This window comes from Uloborus diversus, chromosome 1, assembly GCF_026930045.1.
Source record: "Uloborus diversus isolate 005 chromosome 1, Udiv.v.3.1, whole genome shotgun sequence".
Taxonomy (NCBI): domain Eukaryota; kingdom Metazoa; phylum Arthropoda; class Arachnida; order Araneae; family Uloboridae; genus Uloborus; species Uloborus diversus.
In genome coordinates this window covers 25,648,295-25,661,748 of record NC_072731.1, presented here as the reverse complement: position 1 = coordinate 25,661,748, position 13,454 = coordinate 25,648,295, and the positions used below count along the sequence as shown (strand labels likewise).

At 33.0% G+C, this 13,454-nt stretch overlaps 1 protein-coding gene across 1 annotated transcript in view; it reads right to left on the bottom strand.

Annotated features, from left to right (window-relative positions):
* LOC129228457 (putative phosphoenolpyruvate synthase) overlaps positions 1–13,454 on the bottom strand; it is a 333,414-nt gene that overhangs the window by 4,026 nt on the left and 315,934 nt on the right. Inside the window, exons 33-38 of the mRNA XM_054863141.1 lie at positions 12,383–12,446; positions 10,263–10,426; positions 9,766–9,844; positions 8,342–8,396; positions 8,054–8,130; positions 7,868–7,970 (exon numbers count right to left, since the gene is read on the bottom strand). Of these exons, the coding sequence (XP_054719116.1) occupies positions 7,868–7,970; positions 8,054–8,130; positions 8,342–8,396; positions 9,766–9,844; positions 10,263–10,426; positions 12,383–12,446 (542 nt within the window). The remainder of the gene's footprint in view (positions 1–7,867; positions 7,971–8,053; positions 8,131–8,341; positions 8,397–9,765; positions 9,845–10,262; positions 10,427–12,382; positions 12,447–13,454) is intronic.

Here is a 13,454-nt window from a genome sequence, read left to right as displayed (position 1 = left end):
CCTAGACTTGCCTTATTTCCGAAATGTTCAACCAGGCCCCCCCCCCCACCGTGGGTATTTCAAAAGGCACACACCCCGGCTGGTTTTCAGAGTGTTTTAGAAGGTAGTTTATTCTCAATGCTATGGATAAATGATTACTAATTATCAGCCTAAACCAGAAATAATAAATGATACATGACGCAAGCAGATACATTTAAACAATTTATTTTGTAAACGTTAATCTTTTGAAGTTACTTCAGCAAGAAATGAGGAATTGAATTTTGAACAATATTTACTTGTTTATTGCATTGGCTAGGACTTTTTTAGAAAGTCTTTTTTGTTTTAAATCTTTTTGTAAAATTCCTTACAAGCAAATCCGATAGTAATTTTATAGCTCATAAATTACAAATCTGTACCTCAGAGCTAAACTAACGTGATTCACATACGCTACTTTACAGGAGAGAAAAAAATATGTCATGTGAGTGCAATTTTCGAAAATATGTAAAATATCCGATATTTTCAATCAACGCAAACTAATGTCTTCAAAATAGTAAATGCATCCTCAAATCACTCTTTATTTATTATTATAATGTGCAGACTTAAAATTAAGGTTTCTTTAATTATTCATATCTAATACAGTGCAGAACCTTTTATCCGGGAACCAAAAAACCGGGAAACCAGAAAATTGGCAAATGTTTGCAGATTTTCCCGCCATTATTTAAAAATACGCATTTTCGGCAATTTTTGAAAAATTAAGTTTTTTTTTTTTTTTTTTGACATACCTAAAAGAATATGAACTGTTTCTTAATAAATATCATATTACTTACGTAAAACTGGGGAAAATGTTTACAAAAACGAACTTTAAAGGGACCTTTACGCGGGGCAAAATTTCCGAAATATTTTCTTGAATTAAGAAGTACACTCTTAAGTCAGAAATTTTCGTGTTTTATTCTAACTGAAAAGTAAAGAAATGAAGAAATGAATATTGTCGAATTCTAATGCAATATTTTATTGTATGGCCTTTAAAATTAAAGCCGTTTAGAGCGTCAGTGTTGTTAGCGAAATTGCGGGAAACGCCGAAAACCAGATTCGCGAATTTTCTGGATAGTTAATTGTGGAATCTAGAAATTGTTAAACGCAAGACTGTAATAATACTGCAAGAACTCATAAATCAAACTGCTATTGATATTGCAAAAAGCAATAGTTATCAATAACCACCGTAATCGCAAGCACAAAATCTTTATAAAAAATTTAAAAACAAAACGCGTTAATGAAAACAAATTTTTTCATACAGAATATCAGGAAAATCGCACATTTCCGTTCAAAAACTTGTTTCTAGCCCTTCCTTTCATTTTTTTTTTCGTTTTAAATATCGAAAAGTGGTGGTTTATTTCTTTTTCAGATTGAATGTGAGGGTCTCAGGTCTTATGAACAACTTGAATTTTTTTGGTGTTTAAATTATTCTTTCACTAGTAGTTTTTAATATTTCGACACTATTTATAAGCAATTCTGAACTGTTTTATTCTTATTTTAATATGTATTACTATTTATTATAGTAATTTAAGTTTTATAAACAATCGGCCAACAGATTTTTAGCGATTCAGAAAACCGGGAAATTCAGATATCCGGGATAGCGATGGTCCCGAACTTCCCGGATAATTGGTTCTCTACTGTATTCCATTTTACATTTTAGTCAATTTTAATACAGTTAATATAGCGTTAGCTGTTTTACTCATTTGTCTTCTGTTAGCTACTTTTACACAGTTATATGATTCAGAAAAAAACAATATGCAACAGTCAGGGGCATAGTCATAAGACATTTTCTTTTGTTCCAACCAATGGTTAACATTTAATTAGGTACTTTTAATATGCATTAAAATTGTTACATTACTAATAATTTTATGAATAAAAAAAAATACATTATTTTGTTATATTAATGTGTAATAATACATCACAAAACTATAGTGCATAACTTTTTAGGTATTTTTAATAATAAATGAGCTATATTACTATGATTAATATAATTTTTATACTGAAAATACCGTAGTTGGAAAAATAAATATCGAAAATATCAAAATATCATGATATTTTCAGAACAAATATCGGATATATATTGGCGAACCCTAGCAGTAATAAACAGAAAATTCAAATTTTTGGACTTACGTCAGTCTGGCTACGAGGTACAGAAATGAAAAATTTATTATTTTAAATAATCCTTCACGGTTAATTATTTTTATATTTTTTTGGTCATCTGTAATGAAACTTATATTTTACCGAGACGTGAAGTAAACTGGCCGGGACACTGGATTTTGAATGAAAATCGGGACTGTCTAGGATCCCGTTTGAAAATCGGAAAACAAATACTAAATCCAACATTCACTGAATTATGGCGTATTTAACAAAGCTATTATTAAAGAAACACTGACAATCACATGGGATCTAGTATGGGGCGCCTCGATGAGAGGCTCAGAAGGACAGTGTAACCTCCCCAAAAAATTCTCATTTGAAAAATGTGGAAACATTATTGCAACATTGAGATTCTTCTTTCAAATTTTAAAAATTGTTTTTAATGATGCATAATGTTGCTTCTCATTAGATGTTATGTAAGTATGATATAATGTGCATGCTCATGTTTATCATTTGGAAAAAGTAGAACTTCATTCGAAAATTTGAGAATCAACCTCCCCCCCCCCCTCTCATTTTATTTCGGAGTGCCCCTGCTAGTAGTTAAGACCTAAGTGACCGAACTAGGTATCAAATCAAAGTTATGAAAACACAATTAAAGCAAAAAATAGTAAACAACGAAATACTTTTAAATTATAGTGGTAAAAAAAAAGTCGCAGCAAAAAAGTTGTTAAAATAATTTTACGAATTTTCATCCCCGTAAAAGGTTTATTAATTAGTATGAAGCATGAATTATGATGATTTTTCTATAAAAATCAAGGTTTTATAATTATTTTTGCTTAATTTGTTCCAAGGAATTGAAAGATCATATGACTTGTATCAAGCAATCGCACAGATTAAATAGTGATTTGAGATAAATATCAGGCTTTGGGCAAATTGAGATCAATGAAAATTCTGGATTTGTTGCTTAATAAAGTACAAATAGTTAAGCTCTGCTGAAGTTTTATTTTAATTATAAAACGGTTTAAACCTTTATTTATTTTTCTCTATTTATTATTATTCCTTTTTTTACATAAAAGAATAGTTATAAATTCTCACTTAACCATTTCCCCATTTCCATCTTCCTACAAAATACTGTAGATCTTAAGCAACTCCATAGAAATTTCCGTTACTAAGAGTCAGGTCCCATTCTTCTGAATTTCTTCCCCCTCTGAATGAAAAAAATTCCGAGGCTCTTTATTTTTTATTGAAAAGAAAAAGCTACAAACGATTCAATTTTTGATTTTTTTTTTGAAAACTATTCATTTTTATATACTTTTCCATTTTTAATAACAATAAAAAAAAATATTATTATTGTTCTTTGCTAACAACTGAAGTTTTTTTTTTTTTTTTTTTTTTTTTTGTATAAATGTTAACACAATAGCCGCCTGGTGTGCAAAATTTTTGCTCCTACTATATATTGTGTATTTAGTTTTTTTTTACTTATACAGAATTGAAATTGTATGCTAAGAGATAAATGTTTGTTTTTCTTTGTGATTAAAATAATTATAAGCTGAAGTATTAGACAGAATCGGTGAATTTAAAATGTTTCTGATATTAATGATTGAAATTTGCGACCAAAACCCAAGGCCAATCAGTTAGAGTAAATAAATTTGAAAAAATATCCCTTTTTTTTACATTTTTTATAATGTGTTTTGAGTACAACATCTGCCTAAATGTGCGTAAAACGCGACGTAAGTGCACATAAAAGTTGAAAATTGATCTTTTACGAGTACTCTTTGGTTTTTTTACAGCATTGTGATTTTATAAATTAAAGTTCCTAAATTATATGTTAGTAGCGAATAAAGCCGTAGCTATAAATTTATTTCCAAAAGGATACTTAGTTTGTTTTCGTTCAATTTGAAATCTCACGGCTTTTATTTATTAATTTATTTGAAATGTAATTGAATGTCATTGTCGTCGATTAAATTATGTTGCATCCATTTACAGCACAATCATTAATTTAATGTAAATTTTAAGCTTAGAAGAAAGAGAAGTGGATATTTCATTCTTGGAATCAAGTTTTGCTTTTAGCAGATGGAGGTTTGCTTAGAAATCTTTGCGTTGATAAGAAGGATGCACTGAACCTTGAAACCCCAACCTGATGAAAGGGTATTGTTTGCATGTGTGAATACAGAAGGTGGGCCCCTGCGCTCCGGGGTGCCGCTCTCAGGAGAGGGGAAAGGAAACGCAGGATTCTACGCCTTGGACCGTTTGACAACGAAAATTTAGTGTCAGAAAAATACGTGTAAAACGCTAGCGACGTGATCTTGCTACGGCGTGATAAGACGTGCAAAACCGCCGGTAAGTTAATGTGTTTTTTATGAAAGATTTAAAATAACAAAAATGTGAACAATGTAAATACAATATTCTGTCAAAAAAGTTCAAAGGGATACAGTGCGGCGCAAAAGTTTAAGCATAACGCAAATTTTTGAATAAAAAGAAAACTATTCAACGCAATGCTTTCAAATTTCTACTGTAAATGGCTACTATGATCCTAAATGTGTGTCTGAAACTTTGAAAAGTACCGTAACGAAATTCAGAAAGTACAATCGACATTTTTTTGACTTTCGCAAAAGTTTATGCACAAATCAGATTTTATGCAAATATCTCTTGAAACGTGATGCGTGACGAACCAGTGCGGTTCGTTTCAGCGAATTTTAAAGTGTAGCAATGGCTTAACGTGTTATCAAGACGCTAAATTTCTTTGCAGTTCTCGCCTGAAGAAGTTGCAAAAGTCTTGAAGCTGAAAACCGAAGGTAAATCTGTTATGGAAATTTTAGTGATTTTAACTCTGTCTAAACGTGGTATTTATAATGTTCTGAAAGGTGGAAAACCATTCAATCCTGCGAATCACTCAGGAAGGCCGAGAAAAACTACCTTTAGTGAGGATAGAAGAATTAAAAGTATGGCTGTAATTGAAAATGTGTCGATCGAAACTCGAATTGGTTAAAAAAATGTCACGTGACACCATATGCAGATGAATAACCGAATCAGGATTTATCAAAAAACAAAAGTTAGATCATTAACCTTTTTTGAAAAAGTGTCACAAAGAAGCAAGACTGCAGTGGGCAAAGCACCACATGCATTATATTGACGAATGGATTAGTCTTATATTTTCAGATGAGAAAAAAATGGAATTTAGACGGTCTAGATGGGTTCTCATACTAGTGGCGTGACTTGAGGAAAGATCCTAAGTACACATTCAATAGGCAACAAGGTGGAGGCTCGCTCATGGGTAAAGGGCGCTTTTTGCTTCAACAGGCAAACTTCTCTTGGCTTTATGAAGGGCAGAAAAAATTCAGAAATGTGTCAAAATATCAAAAGCGAGCATTTGTAAACCGTTTTGTGAAGTCCTAGGTGACCCAAATAGGACTTTCCAGTAAGACAACGCTTCAATACACACTTCTAGTAGTACAAAAGAATGGGTTGCATCTCAAAATAGAAGTGCAATCAACAACCAGCACTAAGCCCAAATCTCAATCCGATAGAAAACATCCTCTTACGTGACGTATACCAGAATGGGAAGCAATATTGCTCTGTACAAGAGCTCAAATCAGCAATCGAGGAAGTTTGATACAGATTCACTCCTGAATCCTTCCATGATCTCGTACTATCAATGGAAAACTGCGTATTCGAGCTCATCAGATGCAATGGTAACACCATAGACTATTAAATGACTTTTATGCTTTCGAAATGTAAATATTTTGTTTTTGTGCCTAAACTTTTGCGACAGCAAAATTAATTTTTTTAATGAAATCTTATTTTAATTTCTCTAAATTATTGCCAAATTAGAAAACTTAATTTGGAAGCTAATTGTTTAAATGCAGTAAAAATTTCAAAGCTCTATTCGGTGTGTACTTTTCTTTTTTTCAAACTATTTCAGTTGTGCTCAAACTTTTGAACCGCACTGTATTTGCGGGGCATTTTACTGGTAGGCAGGTGCGTTTTTGTTGATGTCTTGTGCCAGTTAGGCTGGTAATTTGAGGGGAGGGGGGTGCGCTGTTTCACTTTTAAAAGCGTAATCTGGTGCGAAGGTCGACTTCCACAGTATGTATTGTCCGTTTTTCACGAGAAGGCACTTCGACACGCCTCCTTGAACGTAGAGTTTCATTTTTGGCGGGGGTGATCGGTAAGCTATCCATGCACTTCTAAATGAGACAATCAGACAGCCTTAATTTGGGCGTGCATTTTAATGTGCAAAAAAGTGTTAGTGTCCTTTACATCACTTGCTTCACTTGTCTGTTGTCATTTTATTTATTCTTACATTTTTAAAACGGTTGCTTTTACAACAAAATGCTATGATCCGAATATACCTTCTGCCGAAACAGCGAAATAGAATCATTGGATACCACGTGATGAAGAAGGAGTCAAGTGCCTTCTTGTGGAAAACGGACAATATACACATGCCATAACCCGGTCATAGGGTAGCCAATCATTAATAACACATTCACACAAGGCAAAAACAGGAGAGAGAAAGCACATCCATTTCCCAGCCGGAATTCAAACTCAGAACCTCCTCCTCTGCAGTCAGACTTCTCTGACCACTAGATAAGGCGATCGGCGCCATGTGGGTTTATGTGGTTGAACTGCAAAAGTCAGACCGATTTGATCAACAATGCTTATTACAAGCAAGGAAATAAGCTCTCTTCATTTGTTATTGGAAAAAAAATATGGGTTGTTTGTTATGATCATCTTACCACGAAACCATACGATGATGTAATAATGAAAAAAAAACAAGCAAAGAGCAATCAAAAGATCATAGCAAAACTTGCCCTGTGATGACTTAAAGTTTTTTTTTTTTTTTTTTTTTTTTTTTTTTTTTTTTTTTTTTTAAGTCACAAAATTTAGCATGTTTTGGTGAGAAGTTGAAGACATCTTTTATGCACCTTGAAGACGGATCGATTTTATTCTATGTAACCGGTGAAGTTTACTTCTCGCCAAGTCTTTAAAATTGGAGATATTCTTAAAATTAACTTTAAGGCTTTTTATCTCGATAACTGGGAGACAAGAGCAAATGATTTATGCGTCTAGAAATGTCTAGGTATATTCTTTAGATAGCTTTCTACCTCATTTTCATTATTTCACTTTTCGTTGGTTAGGAATAAATCTCAGAAATTGAAATATAGCTCAGCAGCTCAGCATCCGATATCTGCCCGCTCAAACCAAGTCTTAATCTATACATAACTTTTAGCCATACAGACGACACCACGCTCCAATGTTTGATATCCACTATCAACTTTTACAATCGATCAATATTTTTATGCTATAGATATCAACAAACAGCAATGGTTTAGTTTGAATAATTAAGTACATAACTAGTGCTGATCATGACTCTTTTGGACTGACCAATAGTGATTGCCGAAAACCGTCAACTGAGAAAAGTGGAGGGAGGGGGGATAACTACTCAATCGGACACAATTTCTGCAGAATGCAATCAGTTTCATCCATGAAATAATAGTACTGTCTGACCACGGATTGTATGGAAAGACAAACATCCGTTTTACAGCCGGAAATGGACGAATCTATTATTTTTTACTGATGTCAGGTTTTGCAAAAGCAGAATCTCATTCAAATGAGCGGAATACGCACATCAAATTTTTACTTTTCCCCCTTATTCACATAGATTCGTCTTATCTGAACATTTGAAAATTCCATACAATCCGTGGTTGGACAGTACAATGATACTCTCTATGAAGAACATTTAAAAAAAATGTATGTTTACCATGTGAGATCAAACCACCGAGTTCTGTCACCACCCCTGAAAGCATCGGGAAGTAGGGCGACCAACCGATATCTGTGCTGTATGTCACCAGAATCTCACGGGGCTATGATAAGAAAAAAAAATTTAATTTGCCATTGCGAAGCAACATAATTATGTAAATTAATTTTTAAAAAAGCACTAAAATACTTTTAGTTGAGCTGCTTCCTCCAACGTAATGGCGACGCGGACAAACCCTTTTGTGACACCTTGACTGACAGGAATGCCTGAAAATTAAAAATGAATTATATGAAAAGTAGGAACCATAACTTTGACACGAACTAGTGAGAATACGTTGGCACACCCTTTGCTTGATAGCTAGAGCTTGTTGGAAATGTATAGTCACTTATTTTTTCTAAATTGGTAGCTACAATAGCTACCAATATGTACTCTCTATTTAAGTACGATTTACTTTTAAAAACTACCCTCGAAAATTACCTTTTAGCATAAAACCATCCCCAGTTGCTTCAGTTTCCATTGGACCTTTGTTAATCTGAAAATAATATTAATAATAATTAATCAAGATTTCAACACAGAAAAAATAATTTTCCTGATAATATATCGCACCCCGGCAAAGAAAGTGATTTAACTCAAAATTTGAGAAAAACGTACTAGCAGTTTATTTAAAATCTAAATTTAAATAAATGTCTGCACTGTCTTTCTTGCTACAAAACGCGCACAAAGTTAGTACTAATCTGTTGCGTGATGGCGTAAAAATAATACTATCAAGAGTGACACATCATTATATTTTCATAATTTAGAGGAAACATTTTCGAACTTTAAGTATGGCATTTTCAATTTAGACTAGAAGGACTAACCATATAACATCAAATTATAAAATTTTATGCGAATGGTAATATTTGAAACTAAATCGTTTTAAACTACTGTTGGGTAAAACCTTCGCTTTCTCGAATGATTTTTTTTTAATTTCGTCAGCCTTCTTGCCGAGATGTTTGCCTTTTCACATTTGTAATATGTATAAACCTAGTTACAAGTGTAATACTCGTGCAGAAGTAGGAGGTTCCGTAGGATTTCCCTCGGAAAATTTCTAAACTGTAATTCGGAAAAATGCAAAAATGAATGATGCTAGGGAAGAGGAGTTTTAGGGCCCTACTCATGAAAAATTTCCAGTTCCTACATCTTCCCAAATTTTTAAGCACTTGGAAAGGAAACTTTTTTTTTTTCAAGTAGTTTTCATTTTTCAGGAACGAATCATACAATTTTTCGGGAGTTTGAGCCCCAACTAAGCAGGGGTCCTAAGCTATAGCTTGTTTAGCTTATAGGTAAAGCATGATTTACAACACTGATTTGCTGCAGGCTTGTTCCTTTCATTTTATTATGCAATATAATTCATTTTTTCGGTTACTTTCTTTTTATTTAGAAATTAAGATTTTGCAGATAGAGTGGGAACATAAATGTGTCTTAAAATAGAAAAATTACTTTCACAAATATTTTTTGATCAAAATTTAAAGTGAGGATAAAACTATATGTATCACTTGATTCTGTGTAAACGCATGAAAGAGACAACAGATAAGTTTAATAAATATCTTGAGGGTTTTTTTTTTTTTTTTTTTTTTTGAATATTTTCCCCCTGTTGATTCTTGATATATCAAACTTTTATATTGACTTGTATTTTTAATAATTAGTTTTACTCTCGACTAATTAACTTTTTGAATTTATTTTAAAAATACAGTGAATATTTTTTACAAATGACAAAAATCTTTCCATTTTTTTCTCAAACGTTTCTGTCTTCCCAAATAACTAAAGTCTCTATTATATTATCTGTTATAAAAAGATTCGTTAATTATTTTCTTTAAGAGTAAAAAAGACTAAAAAATAGCAGACAGAATGAATTTATTTACTGGTATTGGAAATCCTTTCATTGTCTCTGGGAATATGTAATCATTCAGTTCAGGATACCTTCTTCGTCTGTGGCTGGCCCTGAAATAGCGCAAAAATAACGAATTTAAAAAATAATGAATAAAACCATTTCGTGAAAATACTTTGAAAGTTTTCTATGTGGCACTTTTAGAGCACCCATGTGCCCATTTAAGGATATTGCCCTATTTGACCTCGTCAAGCAACACATGTTACAGCCAAATGAGTTAGCCCAGAAGGGTGTGCTTTGGCTAGAAAATATTTGTTTATGACGTATTGGCAACAGCAAGGTATAAAAACGATTCGCGAAGTTTGATAGTTTGTTTTTAAAAGCGCAAAAGCGCATGCCTAGTTTTAGCTAGTGTTAGTATCTTAAGAATGTTAATATTTATAGACTCCAAAACCTTTTTAATCAACGAACTCACTACAGTAACAACGAGCCTCGTATTCTTATGAGTAACAACATGAAAGTTCAACTTACTTGGCGATGATGCTAGGCGACCGAGTTTCTAAAAGCTCTTTGATTTCATCTACGGTCATGAAGAACAAGAGATCCCCGTCTGGAATACGCCCTTCTGATACCATGAGTTTCGCTAGACGACAGTAACCTTTTCTCCAAGCATCCACTCCACGAATTAAAACAGACTGGAGGAGAAAGGTAAAAAACTATCAAAATTTAATAAGTCACAAGAGATGTGAATCTATAATGTGCATTTTTTCTATTTGAGCAAGAAAAAACTAGGGCTGCGGAGTCGGAAGAAAAATGGCGGATTCCGACTCCTTGCTTTTCAAACGTTCGACTCCGGCTTTATTTATTTATTTTTGTTCCAATTTTCCCTCCTTGTGGGAAAGGGAGAAAACCCCTAAACAGAGATGCAAATATTAATTCCTTTTGAAGCAATTTTTGCGTTATATTTTATTGTGAATCTAAGATGCATTTTGAAATTGCGTTTGAAATTCAGTTTGAAAATCGACTTCTCCAATAGTTGCGATTTCAAAAGTGAGCTAATTAAAAGTTACTTAAAATTTTTTTTTTTAAAAAACTGAAAAGGAATTTTCTTCACTTTAATGTTTAACAAATAGATGTTGATCAAAAAAAGTGCTTTCAATCTTTAAAGCTGTAACTTGAGAGAACAAATGCTATTTTGATAAATTGAAGAACCTTTCTTGAGAGGGGGCGGTCAGCCTCGGGTGATACCCATCTGGTGGGTGACACCCCAAGTTAATTTCAGAGTCTATAAAAATACTTAAATTCTGAAAAATTTCTTTGATAATTCTTACATTATATTTCATCTATAAAATTTCAATGAAAATAGGGTACCATATTAGGGAGAGAGGTCGGGTGTATGTACGTCTAGTCTAGAGCAATTTTACACAAAATGCGACGGTATATAGTTTTGTACGAATAGCTTTTACCTATATTTCTTTTTCGCTTAATTTTTTAATTTTAATTTTATTGACTGCTTTAGAATTAACCTAAATAAGATTTTAAGGTCAACTGCAATTATTGAGTACTGTAAACAAGAAGTCATATTCTTATTCTATTTCATACTTTTTAGTGAGAACCAAGCTTATAGACAAACTCTTTAGATTTAAAAAACAGATATATTATATCGGAACTTTTAGGTTTCCGCTTTCGCACTAACACTTATTTGAATTTTCCGAACACCCTCAGGAGCTAAAAAATCATCAAAAGCTGTACTTACTTGTTATTTTTAGATTAATCCTAGAAAAGTTCAGTTTTAATCCAATAGTGTACTTCATTCAATGTGAAAGACATAGAAGGTCACGCAGAGATGCAACCTATCATTCGTCCGTCACATTGAAGTGGTTGAATGTATCCGGAAGCGCATGCGTCAGCAAGTCATTCTGCGATCGCTTGCTGTTTTGGCACCCCTGTCTACGATTGTCTGCTGTTTTAGCAACCCTGATCTATTTCCTGGCCAGCATGGCACCCTTGGACACCATACTTTAACTTTAGGGTGAATATATTCACACGTCTGGAACTCCTGGTTATAACAGTGAATGTTAGGCAACAAAATCCTTTGCTGACAGTTGCTATTAGTTAAAGAGAGTTAAAAAACAAACAAATTAACATACGGCGTAGGTAGCTATTAAAAAAAATTGGACAAAAAATCAAGCTAGCTGGTTGGTTGCCAATGACAGCTGTTTTCTTATTAGTAGGTCTTTATATGTTATTGGTAGTTAGTTTTTAAAAAAATGCAAAGAGAGTCAGTGATTATTCAAGAAAAAAAAGAAGCTGGAGTCGGATTCCACCTGTTTTCTAACGACTCCGACTCCACAGGAAAAAGGATAAAAATAAAAGTAAACTTTACTGAAACAAAACTTTTGTTTCTCGTGCTGTCGGATTTTTTATGTTTAAATAATGCACTGGTGGAAAAAAGCTTTTAAATAATCCTCTTTTAGAAGGTTTTCATGTATACAATGGGCATCGGAAGTTGATTCCGATCAAGTTCTTTGAAACAAATCCGACTCTGCTATAACAAGACTTGTGAAAAATTCAAATCTCTGATCTGAATTCCTAAAAAATAAAGGAGGCAAAATTGGTAATGAAAAATGAACAGCTAAACTTTTTCCTACTTTTGATGCTTCCCTATTCTGAACTCCTTTTCTACACGTCGGTAACAGGAACTTGAGAATCATCCTATAAAGATGTTTTGGATTAAGTACCATTACATGCACAAAAATAAATGCATTTTTCTTACTTTAAGCAAACGGAACACTGTCTCATATATTTAGTGATACAATACGTTCTATACTAATGTTGTTACATATAAGTCTCCTCTTAGCTACTTGGCCACGTTGACCGCTTATTTTAGTCTAAAGCACTCCTTACCTCCAATAATAATTTAGGTAACATTATCTCTAAATGCTAGTAATACATTCTGTACCTCAAAGCTAGAGTGATGTTAAATCCACAAATTCTGATTTTCCGCTTATTAGTGCATTGTATGTACCCCTTCTCTCTTTGGCATATGTCACGCTGTTTTTCATAAACATTCTTAAAAAAAAAAAAACCTTGCGATGTCACATTTTCCCCGTTGCATGTCTCTTTTGTCATTTATTTCCTCTTCCTTGTCACAAACTGCTACAATTTCATGAACCCCACCATAAACCATGACTTCACTCTTGAACACATTGCTTTGTGAAGTCCTTGTGCAAGTAGATATTTCCCTACTATTTGTTTACATATGCAAAGCAAAAACAATTCTCGTGCTAGCATTGGTGCCAAAAATTTGACGCCAATAGGTAAAGATCACCAATATCCCAGAAAATCGAATGCTTCCTAAAAGAAATAATACCGCAAAATTCAATAAAATTCTGTAAAAAACTATTCTTTGTAAAAATATTACTTAATCATGCCAACTTATTCAATACTACTGAGTATATGAACAAACTCCACTCGTGACGGCGAATAAATAATTAAATAATAAAGTCGCAGAAACGTAATCAAAAGGGAAAGATTTTTAAATGCCCGTAGTCACCTACGAAGCCTCATAATTAAAACGAAATCAAGAATTTCATTTCTTTAGGCTCAAGCGAGAAATGTAAACACAGAATATTATCCAGCCATTTCTTCATGCTACTATGTCGCGTGAAAAAGCAAATAAAAATGAATTTTTGCTAACTTATAAATGCATCTAAGCACTTT